Source organism: Phyllobates terribilis, unplaced genomic scaffold, assembly GCF_046119375.1.
Source record: "Phyllobates terribilis strain yellow unplaced genomic scaffold, ASM4611937v1 Scaffold_3__8_contigs__length_932513732, whole genome shotgun sequence".
Taxonomy (NCBI): domain Eukaryota; kingdom Metazoa; phylum Chordata; class Amphibia; order Anura; family Dendrobatidae; genus Phyllobates; species Phyllobates terribilis.
Genome location: NW_027362763.1, coordinates 471,663,662 through 471,687,429, shown reverse-complemented (window position 1 = coordinate 471,687,429; position 23,768 = coordinate 471,663,662). Strand labels below are relative to the sequence as shown.

General features: G+C 45.6%; 1 protein-coding gene across 1 annotated transcript in view; it reads left to right on the top strand.

The window, feature by feature from the left end:
* Positions 1-9,417: 9,417 nt before the first annotated feature.
* The window catches only part of SLC22A16 (solute carrier family 22 member 16), a 121,054-nt gene continuing 106,703 nt past the window's right edge, over positions 9,418-23,768 (top strand). The window contains exon 1 of the mRNA XM_073675857.1: positions 9,418-9,837. Within this exon, the coding sequence (XP_073531958.1) occupies positions 9,800-9,837 (38 nt within the window). The 5' untranslated portion in view covers positions 9,418-9,799. The remainder of the gene's footprint in view (positions 9,838-23,768) is intronic.

Genomic DNA, 23,768 nt, shown 5'->3' with positions numbered 1-23,768 from the left:
CCATCATATAAATCGGACGAGTGCAATGTTATTCAATGAGGCAGAGCTGAACAGCGTATTTTTTTCTCATGTGTGGAAAAAATTGCAGTATGCTGTAATTTCTCTTGGAAATTGGACAAGGCTTCCCTATTGAAGTCTAAGGGTGCGAGAAAAAAATTGTATGCCACAGTATAATATCCGATTTTTGTTGATACATTGTAATTCTGTAACATAGGAAACTAAATTTCTCCCTGAGCTACATCCTGCCCAGGATGACATCATGAAATTATGCTTAGCATAGTAAGCTAAGAATCTAAATTATAATACTACCGTTCCATTTGTGGAGGAATAAGCAGACAATTAGGCACTCCTATATGAAACCAACATACTGTAGGACCATTTTCTTCTAGTTTGGTAAAATCCTTTAAATGATTGTACTGAGGGAATTAAATAGTTGCACGATAGTGGCCAACCATTAATATTATGTATAATAAATATAGTGATATGACAAGCACAGAAAAAAACATGGGCCCTATTCATTATTGCATTTGCAGTTTTTAGTGTTTTTTGTATATTTTTCATTTGCGTCTACTTCTTTTAATTTGCAACAAAAAGTCACAAAATATGTTGCAAATGTAATCCAATTTCCCTCTGGAGTGATTTTATGTATGCCAGAAAATCTTTGCAACCTTTGGGAAATGTGTGTGATTTTTTTGCTCTTAAAAGTAGCAAAAAAGGTTAAAGACAAAAATACTGATATTTAACTATGGGCAAAATTCATGAACCCCGTGTGCCATTTTGAAGAATTTTGAGCTAAAAACAACAAAAAATAACTCAAGAGTAAAAAGAAAAGTGACTTAAAAAACCCACAAGTGGTAAATAGGGACCAATATGTCTGCAAGGACAGAAATGATAGTGATGTCATAGCACCAGCATAAGAACCAAAATGGAGTAGTAACACAATAATAATGTTAACAGTGATGTTACAATATGATACAAACACACTGTGACTATGGCAGCAAGATATCACTTATCACGATTATTGCAAAAGAGATGGCACAAAACAGGAAAAGTCCTGAAGCCAAAGTACACAGCTCCACTGTTCTACATATTTTCAAAAGTTGTCAGGTTCAGTTATGAAATGAGCCATTTCTTAATGATTTTCACCTCTTCAATTCAAATCTGACAATGAAAATGTTTAGCTGGCTCTGGTTTCTACGATATCAGAGTTTTCCTTTTACCTCTACATATAAAAGGAACTTTGAAACATTATTATTTTTGCAAATATATAGATGCAGAATGTTTTGTTATGCCAATTTTATGATATTTATTTAGAGGAAACTTAGCAACAATTCGAATAACTACTTAATTGCGAATTATGAACAGTTACAGAAATCGCACTACAAAATTTGGTCCTCATTCAGTGACAATTCTTTTTTGCTTGTCTCTTGTACTTCTGCATCAGATCATCTCTTACAATTGTCCAACAGTAATCTGCAAGCATTGATGGATTCCATTTTCCTTGACACTTTATCTCCATAGTCGCAATATCTTTCTGCAATCTCTCACCGTGCTTGCCGCGCACTGCTCCGCAGTTTGGTGAAAAGAAATCTAGATGCGAATGTAAAAAAATAATCTTTAAGGACATGTTACAGCCAAGATCCTTATATGTTTTGAGGAGATTTTCCACCAACTCTTCATAGTTATCTACTCTTGAGTTTCCCAAAAAATTAGTTACCACGAAAGTGAATGCTACACATACAGCCTTTTCCTTGCCCTGCAACAAACAGAGAAACTCCTCATCTTGAAGAAGCTTATGAATCTGAGGGCTAATAAAGACTCCTTCTTTTTTCTTTGCTTCATTCAACCTTGGAAAATTTTCAATGAGATACTTAAATGCTTTTGCATTTTTATCCATTGCCTATACAAAGTTCTTCATTAGGTCCAACTTGATATGGAATGGTGGTAACAAAATCTTATGTGGGTCAACAAGTGCTGGATGCAGGACATTTTTACTCCCTGGCTGAAGTGAATGTCGGAGAGGCCAGTCTCTTTTATTATAGTGATATTCTCTTGCACGACTTTCCCACTCACACAGAAAGCAGCAGTACTGTAACGGGAGTGGTGGAACCACTGTGCCGTGATCAGAGAAGAGACTAGAGGGGCCTGACTTTTATCTAGAGCCCCTGATGGTGGGATTAGACTTAGCTCCAAATGCGACGCCGCACGCCAGATGCATGATGCACCCGAAGGACAGAAATGGGCGCTGTACCTTTAAGCGGCCGGGTGCATCAAGGTCCTGACTCCGATCTGACACGCTGTACGCTCATCTTCATTGCATTCCTGAGCAGAGCAGCGTGCCTCGGAGGCAGCAGCGACGGCGGCCAGTGTGTGAGGAGGAGGCTGCTGGGTCTGGTGATGAGGTGAGGCTGATGCTGCTGAGGGGGGCCTTGTGATGTTGAGGGGGGGCCCGGTGATGCTGATGGGGGACTTGTGCTGAGGGGGGCCTGGTGATGCTGAGGGTGGGTCCTGGTGATGCTGAGGGGGGGGCTGGTGATGCTGAGGGGGGCCTTGTGATGCTGAGGGGGGCCTTGTGATGCTGAGGGGGGCCTGATGATGCTGAGGGGGGCCTTGTGATCCTGAGGGGGGCCTGCTGATGCTGTGGCAGGCCTTGTGGTAAGGGGGGCCTGGTGGTGCTGAGGGGGGCCTTGTGGTAAGGGGGGCCTGGTGGTGGTGAGGGGAGTCTCGTGCTGAGGTGGGCCTGATGGTGGTGAGGGGAGGTTGCTGGTGGTGCTGAGGGGGATCTTTTTGTGCTAAGGGGAGGCTGGTGGTGGTGAGGGGAGACTGGTGGTGGTGAGGGAGACCTGGTGATGAGGGTAGGTTGGTGGTGCTAGCAAGGTGAGGCTGGTGCTGAGGGGAGGCTTCGTCCGGCAGGGTGAGGCTGAGGAGGCGGCGAGGACGACCAGGGCTAGTCGACGAGGAGTTGGGGCGTTAATTGCATTTCAAGAGGATGACAACCTTTGCGGACAGGTAGGAAGAACAAGAGTAGTAGTCAAATAGGGTGATCCCTACACCTTAGTCTTGACTATTTGATTTTTTTCTTCTTTTTATATTATCACTTTTTGCTTTATAATGTTTTGAGGTGTATTTGTATTCTAGAATTTATAGGTTTTTAATGAATACTAATAAAGATATTTTTAGAAGTGTATAATCGGTGAATAAATATGCAATAATATGCACTGTTAACATTTATTAATTCGATGACCACAGGCAGAGGCGATGGGAAGACTAAGGCGGCTATTAGATTCTTCTTGACTGGGCGATGGGCGCGGCAGTGCAATAGGCTGTGTGAGTAGCTAACCTAAGTCCATGTATTAATTTGTCCACCATCTCCTGGAAGGGGGGAGGGAATGATTGATATAAGTGGGTATATATGATTGGAAAACATCTTTATTATTATGACAGTGTAATTACTGGAAGGGAGAAATTGGTCTGTGCTCGGGCCGCAGTTCTCCTGACCCCATCCTCATACATGCTGTGAGGCTGCTGTCAGGAGACCCGCGGCCAGTCCATGCGCTGCGGTCCGAGCACAGACCGATATTCACCGACCGGTGAATGAGCCTTAAATGGGTTGTCCGGTCTAAATCCACAAGTCTGCAGTCCCTCTGTATCACTCTGACTGCAGACTTGTGAATCCTCACATCATGCGCACTGTGCGCTGTCAGGATTCGCCAGTATCAGAGCCAGGAACGGCGATCACTTGGCTTCAAGGATGTGAAATGCAGATTCCTGGCCAGAAGGGGGGGGAGGGTGGAGATAGAGAGAAAGCAAACAGGTGGGCAAGTGAATTGGCTCCGCCGTAAAGCCCTGAGTGGCGGGACTTTGTTTGAACATCATCATGTGCTGACAGGGTCCCTTTAAACCTAAGTCATGCTTACCTTCTGGCGTCTTCATCAATTTTCAGCACCGCTTCCATCTTGCAGCGTCATCTTGTGAGCGCAGCTTCTGACTGGCTGGAAGTCAAAAGATACGTCACAATTACTCAATGCATGTCTGAAAGCCTGAACAATGCTCTCATAGACTTGATCTGGTCATGGTGTGGGGGTATTTGTCCCTTGTATGTGGTATTATTCGGTCACTATGTGGTGGTAATATGTGGTCTGGTCATGGTGTGGTGGTATTTGTCCCTTGTTTGTGGTATTATTTGTCTTGGTATAGTGGATTGTGTTGTGTATGGAGGTCACTTGTTCTCTCTTATATCAATAAGGGGAAGATTCTTTTCTTCAAATAGAGAATATTACTTGGACATTTAACACCTTCTTGTCCTGTGACTATTATACATTAGCAATTATACACTTACAGAGGTTCTTTGATAAAAACAAGTAATCACCTATACATTTAGTATTTGGTCAGTATTTCACATCAGTACAAAAGAGTATTGGATATTTTAAGAAATGTTTAATAGGTTAGAGTAGAGTAGGGCCCGGCCAGAAGAGTCTCCTTGTCGTGGTGGCGGCTTAAAAAATCGTTTGGCCAAAACAAAAGCTGCTGGCTATGTATGTAATCTGGTGTTCAAATAGAACTGTTCATGTGTGATTTGGTTGAGAATGTGGTGCAGATGTGGAGATTTTTTCAAGAATGGGTGGTGGGACTGTGAAAGATTTGAAGGGTTTAGGCGGAGCTGGGGTGGAGCCTGGGTGCAGTCTCAAAGGGGCCCAAAAATTTTGCCAGTATAGGGCCCCAAAATTCCTAGTGGCAGCCCTGAGTACAGGCATGCGTGACAGGAATACAGGCAGGTACAGCTGGTATACAGACTGGCACAGCAGGTGCAGGCAGGTACGGCTGGTATACAGACTGGTACGGCAGGTGCAGGCAGGTACGGCTTGAATACAGACTGGAATGGCAGGTACGGCTGGCATACAGACTGGCACAGCTGGTGCAGGCAGGTACGACTAGTATACACACTAGCACAGCAGGTGCAGGCAGGTACGGCTGGTATACAGACTGGCACAGCAGGTGCAGGCAGGTACGGCTGATATACAGGCAGGCAGGTGCTGGCAGGCACGGCTGATATACAGGCAGGCAGGTGCTGGTGGGCATTGCTGATAGGCAGGCATGTACTGGCGGGCACGGCTGATGTACAGGCAGGCAGGTGCTGACAGGTATGGCTGTTGTACAGGCAGGCAGGTGCTGGTGGGCACGGTTGAAATACAGGAACACAAGGCAAGTACGGGCAGACAATTACAGGACAGGTAAACTCACTAGCGGATACTAGAGACCTGACAACTAGCAAGCAGGCACACAACAGGGAAGTAGGAAGTAGATAACACCTGATCATTTCCTTCAGCATTATTTGGGCTATTCAACCCTGCTCTCAGCTCTGGCCTTTTCTGTTTATTGCAGTTCCTATGTGCTGTGGTGGTGAGTCGTGCTAGCAGTAGTGGTTGCTATCTTTTCAAGGGTTTTCTTAACGGTTTTCTCCTTCTCTCTTCTTGCTACTCTTCCTGGGGTTGTTGCAGAGGCACCCCTTCCATTTACTGGGAGCTGGGTGAATAGTAAACCCAGCCCTCAAGGGTTCGCCTAGCTGGGCAGCTTGTGCCAAGTGCGTCTGTGGCTGCGTCTTTGCTGGTTTGGTGCCAGTCTTGCTGGATCTCTCTGTGTTAGTGCATAACAGAATAAAAAGCCTTATACATATATAAATAAATACATATATAAATATATATATGTGACTCCCCAGGGGTCTGGTTGCCACAGTAATAGAGATATTATGTCTGAGAGCAAGTGGGAGGTTTCTCTGGTCAGGAGCCCTAAACATGCAACACGGCCCACCCAGACCTGGGAGGGGAGGAATCTGCCCTTATAAACTGGGTCTGGGGCGGGATTAGTGAGTGAAGCTGCAGACAGAGACAGAGCCTGCAGAACAAGCAGAGCAGGCAGAGCCTGGAGAGGGAAAGTGATAACAGGAGCTCTGTAGGAGCAGCAGCTGAAGGCCAGGGGCTGTGAGCAGAGATATAGCTCGCCCTGGCTGAAGTTACTAAAACCGGACACAGGAGTCCGAGGCTGTGGGGACTGATATATACCCAGCAGCAGAAACCAGCCGGCAGGGGATTCCAGGTCCTCTGGCCATAGAAGCCCGGAGGCTCAGTCACAAAGAAGGGACCAGCGCCGCCATCCAGGAGCGGAGGCTAACAGAAGGCCCCAAGTCACCAGCCATACGGGTGAGCACCACACGGTATACTCAGGGACGTGGGCTACTTGTAACCGCTGACAGCAAGGTAGCCAGGAAGAGTGCAGATAAACGGGGAGGCCTACAACTCCACCTGGCCAGGGGAACTCCTGCTTGCTCGCAGACTGACCAGGCCCCTTATACTAGCCAGTACTCCCGGGAGGGTCTGCCTTGTACCATCAGTAAAGACCCTGAACTGCACCTCACGTCTCTGTGATTCCTTGCCGCACCAGCACCATTAGCACTGGGACCCTCACACCATCACTCCCATCATCTTTCACATTAGCTGCCCTGAGGCAATACTTCTCCCCTGGGGAGTTATCCCATACTCGGCTGTGCAAACAACATCAGCCTCAGCGGTCGGCAGCGCAGCGGCGGTCCCCACTGACCGCAATCCACGGGTGGCGTAGTCGGACATTTGCTATACATTAATACTGCCACTGGTTTTACCACCCTGGGCACGGACCGGGTCACCGCCACACGGAGACTACAACCCCCAGCATTCTACAACAGGCCCGGTTCCGGGTTCCCCTGCACAACACAGGCCCAGGGGGCGCGTCATATACAGTACAGACCAAAAGTTTGGACACACCTTCTCATTTAAAGATTTTTCTGTATTTTCATGACTATGAAATTGGACATTCACACTGAAGGCATCAAAACTATGAATTAACACATGTGGAATTATATACTTAACAAAAAAGTGTGAAACAACTGAAAATATTTATTTTATTTTAGGCTCTTCAAAGTAGCCACCTTTTGCTTTGATGACTGCTTTGCACACTCTTGGCATTCTCTTGATGAGCTTCAAGAGGTAGTCACCGGAAATGGTCTTCCAACAATCTTGAAGGAGTTCCCAGAGATGCTTAGCACTTGTTGGCCCTTTTGCCTTCACTCTGCGGTCCAGCTCACCCCAAACCATCTCGATTGGGTTCAGGTCTGGTGACTGTGGAGGCCAGGTCATCTGACATAGCACCCCATCACTCTCCTTGTTGGTCAAATAGCCCTTACACAGCCTGGAGGTTTGTTTGGGGTCATTGTCCTGTTGAAAAATAAATGATGGTCCAACTAAACGCAAACCGGATGGAATGCGGCCACCACACTGCTTCTTCCTGCCTGTTGGGGTGCTCTGCCTCCCTCCCTCTGTGTGCTGCTGTCCTCGCTCTGCATGTTCTCCTGCCAGGTTGGGTCAGTTACTATATCATCCACCACCTCGTCTTCCACTTCCGCATCCTGGTCCTCCTCCTGACTTTCTGGCAATTGTGTCTCATCATCGTCCACCTCTTGTGACACTTTCCCACCATCACCTTCATATTACCGTGGCTGCTCAAATATTTGGCCATTGCTACATGCGATCTCCTCTTGCCCCCCTTCAAGTGGACCAGGCGAGAGGCCCGAATCTATAAATGGAAAAGTTAACTCTTCGGAGAGTCCAAGTGTTAGATCAGATGTCTCTGGGCACTCGACATGGTGGGAGGAAGGAGGATCAGGGTGAGGAATATGCAGTCCAGACACACGGCTACTGAGACTTGACTGTATGGAATACAGGGTGGTGGTGGTGGCTAAGTGACTGGAAGCATTATCTGCCATCCAACCATTAACCTTTTCACACTGCTCTGTGTTCAATAGTGGTGTTCTGTGGTCCCCTATTAATTGGGACAGGAAGGTCAAGCAAGAAAATGTGAGTGCTTGTTGTGGCACAATTTCAGCTTGCCCACGGCCTCGGCCTCTGCATGCACCATCACCATCACCATCACTTCCAGGTTCCCGTCCCTTGCCACGTGTCTTGCCCATTTTAAATTTTGGACAATATCTTCCAAGCTCACTACAAATGGATGAATTTGGAGCGAACTTATATGTGATTTGTGTGACGGACAAACCACAGTTTTAAATAGCTGGCCTGTAGGTAACTATTTTTAACAGCGTTAATCTTGTGTCAATAAGTTTACTGACACACTGCAACAAAATTTCAATAGAGCCAGAAATGGCAATATTTTCAGCGCAATTATATGTGATCCGTGTGACGGACAAACCACAGTTTTAAATAGCTGACCTTTAGGTAACTATTTTTAACAGCACCAACCCCGTGTCAATAAGTTCACTGACACACTGCAGCAAAATTTAAATGGAGGCCAGAAATGGCAATATTTTCAGCGCAATTATATATGATCCGTGTGACGGACAAACCATAGGTTTAAATAGCTGGCCTGTAGGTAACTATTTTTAACAGCAAACTGATGTCGATAACTTCAGTGACACACTGAAACAAAACTTTAATGGAGGCCAGAAATGGCAGAATTTTCAGCGCAATTATATGTGATCCGTGTGACGGACAAACCACAGTTTTAAATAGCTGGCCTGTAGGTAACTATTTCTAACAGCGCCGACCTTGTGTCAATAAGTTCACTGACACACTGCAACAAAATTTCAATGGAGGCTAGAAATGGCAATATTTTCAGCGCAATTATATGTGACCACAGTTTTAAATAGCTGGATTTTTAGCGCTGTAATATGGAAAGGACCTGGCTGTATTCTGCAGTGTCAACAAGCAAATGGCACAGATAAACGGTGTTCTCTGGATTGCTTTTTAAGCAAATAATCAGGATTAAGATAAAAAAAAAATTATTCCTGGCCCCTGATACCTGGGCCTATTTCTACAAATATCTGTAAAAGCACCAGCAGACAGAACTGGAATGGACCCTCTTGCTATGTGCACTGCAGTCTGCTATATACCCTGCCTGCCTGCCTAGCACTGATATCTCTGCAGATGGAATAGTCCTCAGAAGGACTGTTAGTTGAGATGGATATGTGTCTCTAATATAGTCTGGTATACCTACACTAACTAGAAACAAGCAAATCTCTCACTAGCACAGCAGTAGCTCTCCCTACACTGTCTGATCCGGAGTGACTGTGACGAGCATGGCGGCACCAGGTCTGATATAGACCTGATGACGCTGTGCGGCCCGTCAATCACTGTAATGCCACAGCCAACATGGCTGCGGCATTACAATGAGTGGCAAATAATCCCTACATGTTCATTGGCTCTGTAAAGAGTGCCAAACATGCAGGGAGTGGACCCGAGCTCCCGCCGAGCAAACCCAGAAATACTCGGCGAGCTCCAAGCAGTGAGATTCTCAGGTGAGCACCGAGCAGTAGCGAGCATGCTCGCGCAGCAATAATGATAGTCAGAATTACAGAAAAAAGTGTTGGAAGTAATTCTTTAAATTGCTCTGCTGGAACTGTCCACGAAGTTAGGAAGTGAAGGAGGAGCTGCTGTCTCTACAAAACCTCTCATCACAAACACATGTCTGAGTCTGCAGACTCCTCATCTGAACCAGCTCGTAAACACACTGCGGGAACACTATATTACTCCACATCTTTCACACCTTACAAAAATGACAGACTGATAAAAGTATCTTTTATGAGCATGCACTTAATATCTTCAAAGCAGAGCATATTGACAACACCATAATCAACTGAAATACACAAGTTACAAAACAACTTGGCTCTAGAATTATGCCCAGCTGAATAAGCACAAGAATCCAGGGTCAAATCTCAAGCTGTACACCACAGCAGAGCTGCAGCTGCCAGGGCATGGAGGGTCTGTTTGACTATGTCGGGCACTTTGGAAGGTAAGCTGACTTTACATCATGCTTAGTATATTAAAGTATCTGCTGAAAGTGGGGAAAGAATCAAAGCCATAACTAGGGTGATGTATGGAGCAGTAGGGTAGAAAAAGCTTCATAGGAAGCTCTGATTATAGCAGAAGGCAGTGCTGTATTCTCAGTTTGTATGAGAAGAGAGGGGCTATTGTTAGACCAGGGATTCAGGCTAGAAGTAGTTGGTGAGCTGAGTAGTAGGAGAACCTGAAAACAAGTCACTGTCAAACTGAGCAACTGCTAAAGCAATCACCATATGTGTGTGCTGCATATAGGACGCCTTCCAAGTGTAATTATAGAGGAACCCTGTTTTTATGTAATTTTTTCTCAAGTGGTATAACCTCTGAAATACTTATTCAACAGATTCAACTGTTTTAAAAACTCTTGTCTATAAGAATATTATGTTATATAAGTACACGCTGTTCTGTATGCAGGAGGGATATGCATATCTTTCGTTCCAAAAATCTTCTTTCCACGTCAGTCTATTCTAAAACCATTCTTTTTAATGCTGACCTCTATAGCCAGATGCAGCTCAGAATCAAATTACGGAATTGCTAGAATTGTAATATACTAAGGAAACATAACGTCTGCTCAGGCTTGATGTCTGCTGTATGTTTCCATGATGAGTATTTGGTGCGTTTTTGATGCAGCAAATTTTTGGGAGCATTTCTGCACTAATTATCTAATTTAGACTGCTTGCGGTTTTTGGTGAAATTTTTTTATATGCGTTTTTATCACGTTTCTTTAGCTGCATCTTTTATCTGTTTTTGATGCGTCAGGTTTTAAATGAAACTGTTTGGTTTTAGATACCTCCTGTTACTTAGCTTTGATAATACTTTATTGGTAAAGTTATGAGCGGATTATGTGTTTTTGCTGTATTTCCACCGCAGAAACGCTCTAAAAATGCATATTTATTTTTGTCTGAAGATTTTCCTCATTTCATTCAAGTCTATGGGGAAAACCCACAAATAAAACACATACTTGGGCAGCACGGTGGCTCAGTGGTTAGCACTGCAGCCTTGCAGCGCTGGGGTCCTGGATTCAAATCCCACCAAGGACAACATCTGTAAGGAGTTTGTATGTTCTCCCCATGTTTGCATGAGTTTCCTCCCATACTACAAAGATAGGGAATCTAGACTGTGAGCACCAATGGGGACAGTGCTGATAATGTATGTATAACGCTGTGGAACTAATGGCGCTATATAAGTGAGTAAAATAAATAAATATTTATCAAATTGACATGCTGCAGATTTTCAAAACAGTAAGCTGGTCATATTTATATAAATCCCATACAATATGTGGAAAAGGAAAGGCGATCCAGCTTCCAATTCATAGTAATCATAAAATAATCTAAATTGTTTAAAATTGCATACACATAAAAAGTGCGTGTCTATGTGGGAAGGGGGAGAAAATCATAAAAACCAAACGCGTTTCAAACGTAAGCCGCATTCTTAAACTTGGTCTCACATGTAGCTATTCCAGGTAAGAACTTAAATACGCACATCTTTAATTAATATGGTTGATGCCTAAATATTAATAAATCCCATACACTTTGAGGGAACTGTAATATGCTGCGTTTTTTTGCTCATGAAAATATGCTGTAGAAATGCACCAAATTCTCATTGTGGAACTTAGCCTAAGGCCACGTCCCCATTATCAGTATTTGGTCAGTGTTCAGTCAGTATTTTTTCTCAGGAATGGGAGCCAAAACCAGGAGTGTGTGATAAATGCAGAATTGGTGACTTGTTTCTATTATACCTTTTCTCTGATTGTTCCTCACCTGGTTTTGGCTCCCACTCCTGAGAAAAAATACTGACCGAATACTGATAGTGGGGCCGTGGCATTATATTGTCATCTGTATGCCACCAGTATGTTCATTTTTTACATCAGTGCGATATCCATATGGCATCTGGGTTTCACATCAACAATTTAATAAATAATAAAGGGCCAAACACGGTTTTCTGTGCTAATTATTGGATTGGATCTGTAAAAAAAGGGGATGCCATATGGATGATAAGCCATATATGATTTTGTTTTTTGCGCACCCATTGACTTTTAATAGGTGATTCTGTTCCAAAATATAAATCAAAGTGGTGCATGGGGCGATTTTTTACATGCAGACATTGGTCAGTGTGTGAAAATGCTACCATATTGACTTGTATTGGTCTGTTGGTGCTGTCCATGTGCTACTTGTTTTGCATATGGAAAGCACTTTGATTATTATAGGATCGTCTGAACGCCCCATTTTTTTTATGGTTGGATGGACTTACCCAGATGCAGACAGCCATGGGCCAAGACATGTACAAAGCAGTCTACACTCTTGGTCTAAATTACACATCAGTATGCATTAAACCAGGCCCTTATTTAAATTAAGGCACAAGACTATATGCCAAGATCTAGCAGGAGCTCACTACTCTTGTCATTGGCCACCATTAACTCTGATATGCTACTAACTTAATATAATGAAACCCCTCTAAAGCGAACACCCAAAACAGCATTGAATATGGGCTTCTAAAAGAAGATGAGGAGTATATATAATATGTGGTCTTCTCAAAGAGGTGTCCTTTTGGAGAGATTTTACTGGTTAGGCTATGTTCCCACCATGATCTTTTGGTGAGTTTTTGATGTTGCAGTCTTTCTGCATCATTTCTGCATCTATTAAGTAAATTAGATTACTTGCACTTTTTCATTGCATTTTTGAGTGCTTTTATTGTGTTTTTGACACTGCTTTTTTGTCTCTTATTGGTATGTCAGTTGTAAACAAAGCTGATTTGTTGTTGATAATTCTGGTATTTGGCTTTGACAAAACTTTATTGATATAGTAATGTATGGATTACATGTGGTTTTGATGTGTTTACGATGGGGAAATGCACTGAAAACACGTTTGTTTTTTTACCTGCGGATTTTCCACATCTAATGCAAGTAATGGGAAAATCTACACATTAAACTCAAGATACTCACAAGAGAAATTGACATGTTGCGGATATGAAACAAGCACAGCATGTGAGTTTATGTGAAGTAATGTTCTGTGTTAGTTACTTGCCTCACACTGGTAACTCCCCCTTTTATTTAAAATAAGCTGTGGAGGCGGAGTTATCTTCCATGCAACATCCTCCCCATACACACCACCCCTAAGCTTCATGGTAATGAGCTCAGGAAAAGAAGGGATCCATGGTTAAAACATAAATTAACATCTTTATTTGAAACAAATATAAACACATACAACAAAATTTTTTTAATAATTAAATAAGTCAATTAAAAATACAGAGTGCTTCAAGGAAGGGACGCCACTGCACCCTGATTGATTACTTCACTGGGTGTGGGGATGCCACGCTGACTTGTCCTGACTGCTGCTGCCGATTTCATTCTCATACACCCTGGATACATAGGTATCTTTTTGTGCTTTAATTTGTTTACATACATTGATGTTACTCCCAGCTTATTCCTAAGAGCATCACCATGAGTCTTAATTCTCTAGTTATGTATATGACGCGCCCCCTGGGCCGTGTGTGCACGTGTGTGGGTTACCCGGAGCCAGGTCTCTGGGGGTTGTAGTATCTGTGGCGGCGACCCGGTCCCATGGCTCAGGGTGGTCAAACCAGTGGCAGTCTTTATAGGGTTTTTGTGGTTTAATGTCCGACTACGCCACCCGTGGATTGCGGTCAGGGTGTACCGCCGCTGCGAGGCAGTCCGCTGAGGCTGGTGTGGTGTGCGCAGCTAAAGATGGGATAACTCCCCACGGGAAGAGTATGGCCTCAGGGCAGGGAATGTGGATGATGGGAGTGATGGTGTGCGGGCGTCCCAGTACTAGTAGTGCTGTATGCGGTGAGAAAGCAGGAACGACTCAGAGTCTTTGCAGTGCAGTTCAGGGTCTTTACTGATGATATTAAGGCAGACCCTCCCGGGAGTACTGGCTAGCATAAGGGGCCTGGTCAGTCTGTGAGCAAGCAGGAGTTCCCCTGGCCAGGTGGAGTTGTAGGCCTCCCCGTCTATCTGCACTCTTCCTGGCTACCTTGCTGTAAGCGAGTGGAAGTAGCCCACGTCCCTGAGTATACTGTGTGGTGCTCACCCGTATGGCTGGTGACTTGGGGCCTTCTGATAGCCTCCGCTCCTTGATGGCGGTGCTGGTCCCTTCCTTGTGACTGAGCCTCCGGGCTTCTATGGCCAGAGGACCTGGAATCCCCTGCCAGCTGGTTTCTGCTGCTGGACTTAGAGGTTCCCACAGCCTCGGACTCCGTTGTCCGGTCGTAGTCTCTTCAGCCAGGACGAGCAATATCTGCTTCCGGTCCCTGGCACTCAGCTCCTGCTCCTACAGAGCTCCTAGCTGTTTCTCGCCCTGTGTCTGGAACTTCACTCCAGGCTCTGTCTCTCTAACCCCGCCCCAGATCCAGTTTATATAGGGCAGGTTCCTCCCCTATCTGGCCTGGGACAGGAGGTGTTGCATGTTTAAGGGCTCCTGACCAGGAAACCTCCCACCTGCTCTCAGACGTAATATTTCTATTACTGTGGTAACCAGACCCCTGGGGTGCCACATATATAAATGAATGATTATTTGTTACCACACAAATATAAATACAGTGAAGGAAATAAGTATTTGATCCCTTGCTGTTTTTGTAAGTTTGCCCACTGACAAAGACATGAACAGTCTACAATTTTAAGGGTAGGTTAATTTTAACATTGAAAGATAGAAAATCCCCAAAAAATCAAGAAAATCACATTGTATAAATTAGATAAATTTATTTGCATTTTGCAGTGAGAAATAAGTATTTGATTCCTCTGGCAAACAACACTTAATACTTGGTGGCAAAACCCTTGTTGGCAAGCACAGCAGTCAGATCTTTTTTGCAGTTGATGATGAGGGTTGCGCACATGTCAGGAGGAATTTTGATCCACTCCTCTTTGCAGATCATCTTTAAATCATTAAGAGTTTGAGGCTGACGCTTGGCAACTCGGAGCTTCAACTCCCTCGATAAGTTTTCTATGGGATTAAGGTCTGGAGACTGGCTAGGCCACTCCATGACCTTACTGTGCTTCTTTTTGAGCCACTCCTTTGTTGCCTTGGCTGTATGTTTTGGGTCATTGTCTTCCTAGAAGACCCAGCCACGACCCATTTTTAATGTCCTGGCGCAGGGAAGGGGCTTGTCACTCAGGATTTTACTGTACATGGTTCCATCCATTCTCCCATTGATGGAGTGAAGTAGTCCTGTGCCCTTAGCAGAGAAACACCCCCAAAACATAATGTTTCTACCTCCATGCTTGACAGTGGGGACGGTATTCTGTGGTTCATAGGCAGCATTTTTCTTCCTCCAAACACGGCGAGTAGAGTTAATGCTAAAGATCTCAATTTTTGTCTCATCTGACCACAGCACCTTCTCCCAGTAACTCACAGAATCATCCGGTTGTTCATTGGCAAACTTCAGACGAGCCTGCACATGTGCCTTCTTGAGCAGGGGGACCTTGCGGGCACTGCAGGATTTTAAACCTTTAAGGCGTAATGTGTTACCAATGGTTTTCTTGGTGACTGTGGTTCCAGCTGTCTTGAGATCATTAACAAGTTCCCCCCGTGTAGTTTTAGGCTGATCTCTCACCTTCCTCATGATCAAGGATACCCCACGAGGTGAGATTTTGCATGGTGCCTCAGATCGATGTCGATTGACAGTCATTTTGTACTTCTTCCATTTTCTTACTATTGCATCAACAGTTGTCTCCTTCTCACCCAGCGTCTTACTTATGGTTTTGTAGCCCATTCCAGCTTTGTGCAGGTCTATGATCTTGTCCCTGACATCCTTAGAAAGCTCTTTGGTCTTGCCCATGTTGTAGAGGTTAGAGTCTGACTGATTGAGTCTGTGTACACGAGTCTTTTATACAGGTAACTATGTAAGACAGCTGTCTTTAATGCAGGTAACAAGTTGATTAGGAGTGTCTAACTGGTCTGTAGGAGCCAGAACTCCTAATGGTTTGTAGGGGATCAAATACTTATTTCTCACTGCAAAATGCAAATAAATGTAATTTATACAATGTGATGTTCTTGATATTTTTTTGGATATTCTATCTCTTAATGTTAAAATTAGCCTACCCTTAAAATTATAGACTGTTCATGTCTTTGTCAGTGGGCTAACTTACAAAAACAGCAAGGGATCAAATACTTATTTCCTTCACTGTATATTGATTATATGTAAGGTGCCCCAGCGAGGTAGTCGTGGGCGAGCTGTAGCCCCCTCTCGCTATGGCACCCTACAGACAATACGTGTCCTCTCTCTGTAGTGTGGCTGTGTATGTAGTGCTCTTCACTTACTTCACGCCATCCGATCGCGGCTGTCTCCAGGCAATTTTCTTCTGGGACCAGGGCAGCAATAATTTCAGAGGACACAAGGTTCTTAACCAGAACTTGGACTTTACTTGGGGAAGAGGAATATTTACAGTATTTACAGTCAGATATAATGGATAAGGCCCGACAGGCAATCATCTCCCTCACAGGCGCCGTTAACTGCTTCAGCCCTGGTTCCCTCTTTAAGCGGAGCATCTCTGTGGCTATAATTCCTGGCCCAAGAGACTCCTCTGTATTAACAGTGAACGGATCCGATATCTCTCCCCCACGTCTTGGCTTGGAGTACTGTTTAGCTTCCTCTGCTGCCTGCAGACCAGAAGTGCCCCGTGTCCTCACTACGCTTTGGTGAGTTTCTACGGCGAGCGAACAGGACTCGTGCTCTTGCGTGGGGAGAACTGCGCACTGGGATCTCACTGTCTGAGGGTTCGGAGCTCCCGTCTACCCTAGCAGCCACTATAGTAAGGCTGTCTCATCAGGTCGCAATCCCTTCTTGTGCTGCTCTATCACTTCCTGATTCAGGAAATTAAAACAGAGACTTTCCTAATATGCCCACCCTCAGTGAGCTGTCATCACAGAACCTTAACCCATCACTGTCTATAGCTCGGCTAGCAGACTCATCCTGACATCTGCACCCCGAACAGTGGCATCTTGTGGCTGTTTTCAGGTACTACAGCCCAGAAGGAACTATACCAGGAACAAGCTCTATATCTCTCTAGGCTTGATAAGGGCACTAAGTTCCCCCTCTGCTCTACCAACCAGACCACTAAAGCTAACCCCCTTAGCTTGGCCTACCACAGTTGGGGAGGTCTGTCTTCAGGAACTCTCCCTTTTACTCTCTCAGTCTCAAGGGAAGGCTACGCCCTTCCCCACTATTACATTCCCCGACACTTTAATGTTGGTCGTCCCTGACCACACTAGGCAATAAACATCAATCAACAGTTATAAAATTACATTACTAAATTTTACTAAAACATTCTTAGTAAGCGACTGGTCCTGAGGTCATCTTCTTGGCTGGAAGACCGGCCCTTCTCGGTTAAGGGCCCTGGAACCGAAGTGTCCATGTCCACATTTTTAAATCAGGTCAACTCTTCAATAGCCCTTAATCCCCTCCTGGGGCTACATTCTGAGGCACACCGTCACAGGTAACACCCTGTGAGTCTCTTTTCTTCTTGGCCCTAGCGGGGGTCACCGGTTCTTCCCGCTAGGCCGCAAGTCTCTTAGATTCGGAGGATATCCATCCTCAAGGTGTGCCTCAGCAATTTAAATTCCAGCAGAAAAAGGCGCAACAAGCGCAACAAAAAGAAAACAAAAATAAAAACAAAAAGAGCAGCTCTCCCGGGCACGCAACTTTTGGGTGCTGCTTAAGGCCTTCCTGGCCTAGGTTGTAGGGGAACAGTCCTCCATTTTTTTTTTTTGTTTCAACTGAAGTCAACATGGGGCACTTCGCCCCCACTGGGTAACAGTCCCAAACTACAGAAAGGACCACCACCGATGGGTCCTAGTAGGAGAAGAAGTGAAAGGTCAACGGACCTTTTAGCCCACTTAGCTCACTTCTTCCGGGCCTCCCTCTGTTCCCTCATGAAGGCTGCCCATGCTGCAGATGAAGGTGGCTTCCTCCACTTCCACGGCTGATCGGGGTATCTGCTAGGCCCGGGGTCCTCGTCCGAGGACGTAGCACTGCCACAGCCGACCTGGGTAGGGCAGTAGCTGGTGACAGAAAAATGATGGACCTCCTGGCTAACACCAGCCTCTCAGGAAGGTATCGGTCCATCGCCGCTGTTCTCGCGCGGTCATCGGGGGGTCCTGGGTAGCCCACTTAGGACTCCTGGGCTCGGCGTACCGCTCTGCCGAGGGGGAATGTAGGGCCTCCAAGGCCAACGACCAGAAATTCTCCCGCGGGGCCTTTCTTTTAGGGGGCTTCCCTTCCGCACCATCCCCTGAAGGCCTGGGGGCCTCTGTTGCCACGGAAACTACTGGGGCAGGTACCGCAGACGTGACCGGCCGCTGGGGCATGGACCGCTCACCTTCTGTAAGCTTCGCTGCAGCTATTGCTCCGGCCCCACCTGGATGTTCTCCTCCCTCAGTCGAGGGGGACGTTTCCTCCGGCATCCGGCTCCAGCACCACATGTGAAGCTCGTGGACTAGCAGGCCCAGCTCCGGATCAGGCCTAGTGGCCCACTGAACAGCCACTGGGGGTAAAGGCAGCGGATCGCGGGCAGCGCCCGCTGGCGGATGACTTCCAGCCGCGGCCCCTGGTGTAGTGATCTTCAGGGGTTCCTCCTCACTGCTTGCCTCGCGCACGTTGTCAGGCTCTGGGGCTGCTATCCTCTCAGGACGTCTGCTGCCGCACCTCCTTCTCCTTACGTGCCGGACAGAAAATGGCGCCGGTCGCTTACCGGTGACGCGCGTCCTGCGCGTCCAGCTCCGCCTCTTCCTGGGCCGGACCTCTGACGCGACCGCCGCGTCACTCGTCACTCTCGGCCGCTCCGCCTTCAGCCGCGCCCCCTCTCTGCGCGTGCTGATACTCACGGGGCCGGACTTCACTTTGCGCCGCACCCTCTTCCTCACTGGACGTCCCATCCTGGGGCGCATCTTCACCGCTGGGCCCATCCCTCTTCGGGCCGGAACTCGTAGGGGCTGGACATCTTTTCGCGCTCTCCAGCGCCGTCCACTCCCACGATGGGCGGTTCTTCTCCCAGACTTTACCGCCGTCGTCACCATCTTGGAATCCATGCTTCGGGCCGCCATCTTGGGCCGCATGCCTTCCAACACTTTCTCCTCAGTGTTCTGTGTCGGCTCTTCCCCGCTTTCTTCATGCGAGGAGCTCGCATCCTGCCGACTACACCAAATGTAAGGTGCCCCAGCGAGGTAGTCGTGGGCGAGCTGTAGCCCCCTCTCGCTATGGCACCCTACAGACAATACGTGTCCTCTCTCTGTAGTGTGGCTGTGTATGTAGTGCTCTTCACTTACTTCACGCCATCCGATCGCGGCTGTCTCCAGGCAATTTTCTTCTGGGACCAGGGCAGCAATAATTTCAGAGGACACAAGGTTCTTAACCAGAACTTGGACTTTACTTGGGGAAGAGGAATATTTACAGTATTTACAGTCAGATATAATGGATAAGGCCCGACAGGCAATCATCTCCCTCACAGGCGCCGTTAACTGCTTCAGCCCTGGTTCCCTCTTTAAGCGGAGCATCTCTGTGGCTATAATTCCTGGCCCAAGAGACTCCTCTGTATTAACAGTGAACGGATCCGATATCTCTCCCCCACATCTTGGCTTGGAGTACTGTTTAGCTTCCTCTGCTGCCTGCAGACCAGAAGTGCCCCGTGTCCTCACTACGCTTTGGTGAGTTTCTATGGCGAGCGAACAGGACTCGTGCTCTTGCGTGGGGAGAACTGCGCACTGGGATCTCACTGTCTGAGGGTTCGGAGCTCCCGTCTACCCTAGCAGCCACTATAGTAAGGCTGTCTCATCAGGTCGCAATCCCTTCTTGTACTGCTCTATCACTTCCTGATTCAGGAAATTAAAACAGAGACTTTCCTAATATGCCCACCCTCAGTGAGCTGTCATCACAGAACCTTAACCCATCACTGTCTATAGCTCGGCTAGCAGACTCATCCTGACATCTGCACCCCGAACAGTGGCATCTTGTGGCTGTTTTCAGGTACTACAGCCCAGAAGGAACTATACCAGGAACAAGCTCTATATCTCTCTAGGCTTGATAAGGGCACTAAGTTCCCCCTCTGCTCTACCAACCGGACCACTAAAGCTAACCCCCTTAGCTTGGCCTACCACAGTTGGGGAGGTCTGTCTTCAGGAACTCTTCCTTTTACTCTCTCAGTCTCAAGGGAAGGCTACGCCCTTCCCCACTATTACATATAAATACATAACTACTTTTGTAAGGTATTAAAGGTTGCTGAGGCAGCTGGGTTTGCCCTCTGAGACTCTTTACCAGACATTGGGTGTCAGTATGCACTGCTCTAAGTTTATTCTTAGGAGTTCTATAGTACTACATTAGAGGATTGTGTCTCACAGTTAATGACCATTGAATATTATATTTAGTCACGTGACAGGATTGTGTCTCTCAGCTAATGATAATTGATTAGTATATTTAGTCACTTTACAGTATTCATATAGATCTTTTTTTTATATTGTATGGTATTTAGGCAGTAATCAGTAATCATGTAATCAGTCAGGGTGCAGTGGCGTCCCTTCCTTGAAGCACTCTGTATTTTTAATTTATTTATTTAATTATTATTTTTTTGTTTTGTTTTATGTGTTCATATTTTTTTCCAATAAAGATGTAAATTTATCTTTTAACCATGGTTCTCTTCTTTTCCTGAGCTCATTACCCCGCAGTTTAGGTGTGGGGTGTGTATGTCTTACAATTTCAACTGGACATTTGAGCTTTACTAACGTCCTCTCCATAGCCTGGAAGAGGTCATTTACATTTAAGAAAAACTTGAATTTCTCTGGAATAAGACATCAGATCGCAGATATCTAGGTATCATCTTGTTCAGCTTCCTATGACCTACATGCCCATGTGAGGGGCACAGGGTGGTAGTCATGGCGAGGGGTTGCTGTTCTTCTCCCACACCCTGGCTCGCCACTAAAAAATAAAATCCTGTTCATGTAGTTTGGGAGTATTCAATAACACTCACAGTTTTCCAGGATGGTCCCATCTGCTCCAGGACTCTGCCCTTAGCTGCAGGCAGACAATCAAGCACAGTCGCTTGTTTCATTTAACACAAAACCATTTTACTGTTAACGTTCAGTTCAGCCTTGGTCTCAGTTACAGCACATTGGGGTACAACAGACACAGTTTCAGCTTTCTTCAATACCCCTTTCACTCCTAAATCTTTGTTCCCCTGGTATGATCCCCCAGGTATGATCCACCTGGTACCACAGCTTTCCAGAACCTGGTTCTGCTTTCTATAGGGACATCCCTGTCCGTTTCGCCTTCTTGGGAAGTAAGTAAGGCTGGCTCCTCCACCGCCTTCTCCGGGCCATAGGCCCTGGACGTTTAGGGAAGTCTCCTTGCAAGTAGAGATGAGCGTTGTTCTACTCGAACTGTTCGCCAATCTCAAATTCGAGCTGTTTTGGGCGGTGTTCGAGCCGTTCGTCGAACACGAACAATTTGAGAAAAATTCGGCTGTTCGAGGTTATGTTCGATAACTGTTCGTGCACCAAAATCATAACTGGATTTTTTCTCAGTAATGATGAAAATTAATGTTAATACGCAGTTTGAGTGTACAGCGGGGTGGGGGGAGGGGCAGGGGATGGATCTCTGCAGGAACAATGAAGATCTCCATTTTTTTTTCTCTTTCCCGCATTTGCAGTGGGGAGGTGCAATCTGTCAGCCTATCAGCAGCGCACACACGGAGCGAAGTGCTTTTTTTCACACAAGCAAGGGCATGTGTCATTGGCAGTGTATGTCACATGTCCTTGCCCTATAAGACCAAGCCATTTTCCCCGTCGCCACCATTTTCTCACTGCTGCAGCTGCGTGTTAGACGGCACCGCTGTTGCTGTGTGCGCTATACCTTGTTAATTTCAAGCCAATTTTCGCACAAATCTACAGATAGCTTGGGAGTAGGGAATAGTTGTGATTGCAGTCCTTTTAAGGACTAGGTTACAGCATTTCCTACGACTTTTATCAGGCAGGTCTGTGCTCTTAAATAGATAGATTGTGGGAGTAAAGACTAATTGTAATTGGAGTCCTTTTCAGGACTAGGTTACATCAGTTCCTATCAGTTTTTGCCAGGCAGGTCTGTGCCAGTGCTGTGCAAGTTTTTTTCACAGCATTTGGCTGAATCTAGCAAAGCTAATCCTTTTTGGCCTATTGCAGAGTGTGTTAGTCAGTGGAGTAGCCTATCTGTGTTGCAAGATATACCACCTGTGTATAGAATACCAATTTTTTTACTGCACCTAGTGAAGTAAAATCTTTTGGGCATAGCATCATTCTATTAGTCCATCTATACTGACCTCCATCAGGTTGCAAATTGAATATAATTTTTTTCTGCATCTACCTCTGAAAAAATATTGGGCTTCTAGCTGTGTGTGGGACTTGTTGTATTAGTCCATCTATACTGACCTCCATCAGGTTGCAAACTGAATATATTTTTTTCTGCATCTACCTCTGAAAAAATATTGGGCTTCTAGCTGTGTGTGGGACTTGTTCTATTAATCCATCTATACAGACCTCCATCAGGTTGCAAACTGAATATATTTTTTTCTGCATCTACCTCTGAAAAAATATTGGGCTTCTAGCTGTGTGTGGGACTTGTTCTATTAATCCATCTATACAGACCTCCATCAGGTTGCAAACTGAATATATTTTTTCTGCATCTACCTCTGAAAAAATATTGGGCTTCTAGCTGTGTGTGGGACTTGTTCTATTAATCCATCTATACAGACCTCCATCAGGTTGCAAACTGAATATATTTTTTTCTGCATCTACCTCTGAAAAAATATTGGGCTTCTAGCTGTGTGTGGGACTTGTTCTATTAATCCATCTATACAGACCTCCATCAGGTTGCAAACTGAATATATTTTTTTCTGCATCTACCTCTGAAAAAATATTGGGCTTCTAGCTGTGTGTGGGACTTGTTCTATTAATCCATCTATACAGACCTCCATCAGGTTGCAAACTGAATATATTTTTTTCTGCATCTACCTCTGAAAAAATATTGGGCTTCTAGCTGTGTGTGGGACTTGTTCTATTAATCCATCTATACAGACCTCCATCAGGTTGCAAACTGAATATATTTTTTTCTGCATCTACCTCTGAAAAAATATTGGGCTTCTAGCTGTGTGTGGGACTTGTTGTATTAGCCCATCTATACTGACCTCCATCAGGTTGCAAACTGAATATATTTTTTTCTGCATCTACCTCTGAAAAAATATTGGGCTTCTAGCTGTGTGTGGGACTTGTTCTATTAATCCATCTATACAGACCTCCATCAGGTTGCAAATTGAATATAATTTTTTTCTGCATCTAACCCAGCCAATAGTTTTGGCCTAATACCACAGTTTGGCCACTCAGCTCTGCTCGGTTCCCATCCATTGTTTTTTTGTGCAAACAACTCCAGAGTTGTGAATTAGTTAACCACCAAAATGAGTGGAAAAAGGCCTGCTGCTGGTGGAAAGGGGAATAGGCGTGTTGGGAAGGGGAAAAAAGGTTGTGTCCGTGGGGTGGGTGTTAAAGCAACAGTAACATCTGCAGAAGAAAGACCATCTTCCAGCCAAACTAAAATGTCTACTTCTTTTAGCAGACAATGTGATAAGATCCCTTTCTTACGGCCACGCCAATCGCTACAAATTCCAGATGAGGCACAAAAACAGCAGGTGCTTCAACGGATATCAAGTGCTCCTTTAAGTGGGCTCTCCTCCACATCAACTTCAACATCACAAATACTCCAGTCCTCAAAGGTGTCACCCCAATCGCACTTGCTTCCTCACAGCTCCCAAATCTCCAGCTGCCCGTCTGAGTATGAGGTAGAACAGATGGTTGAGTCTGCAGAGCTGTTTACTCATACTATAGCCTGGGAATCAGAGATCGACTCCAGCGTTTC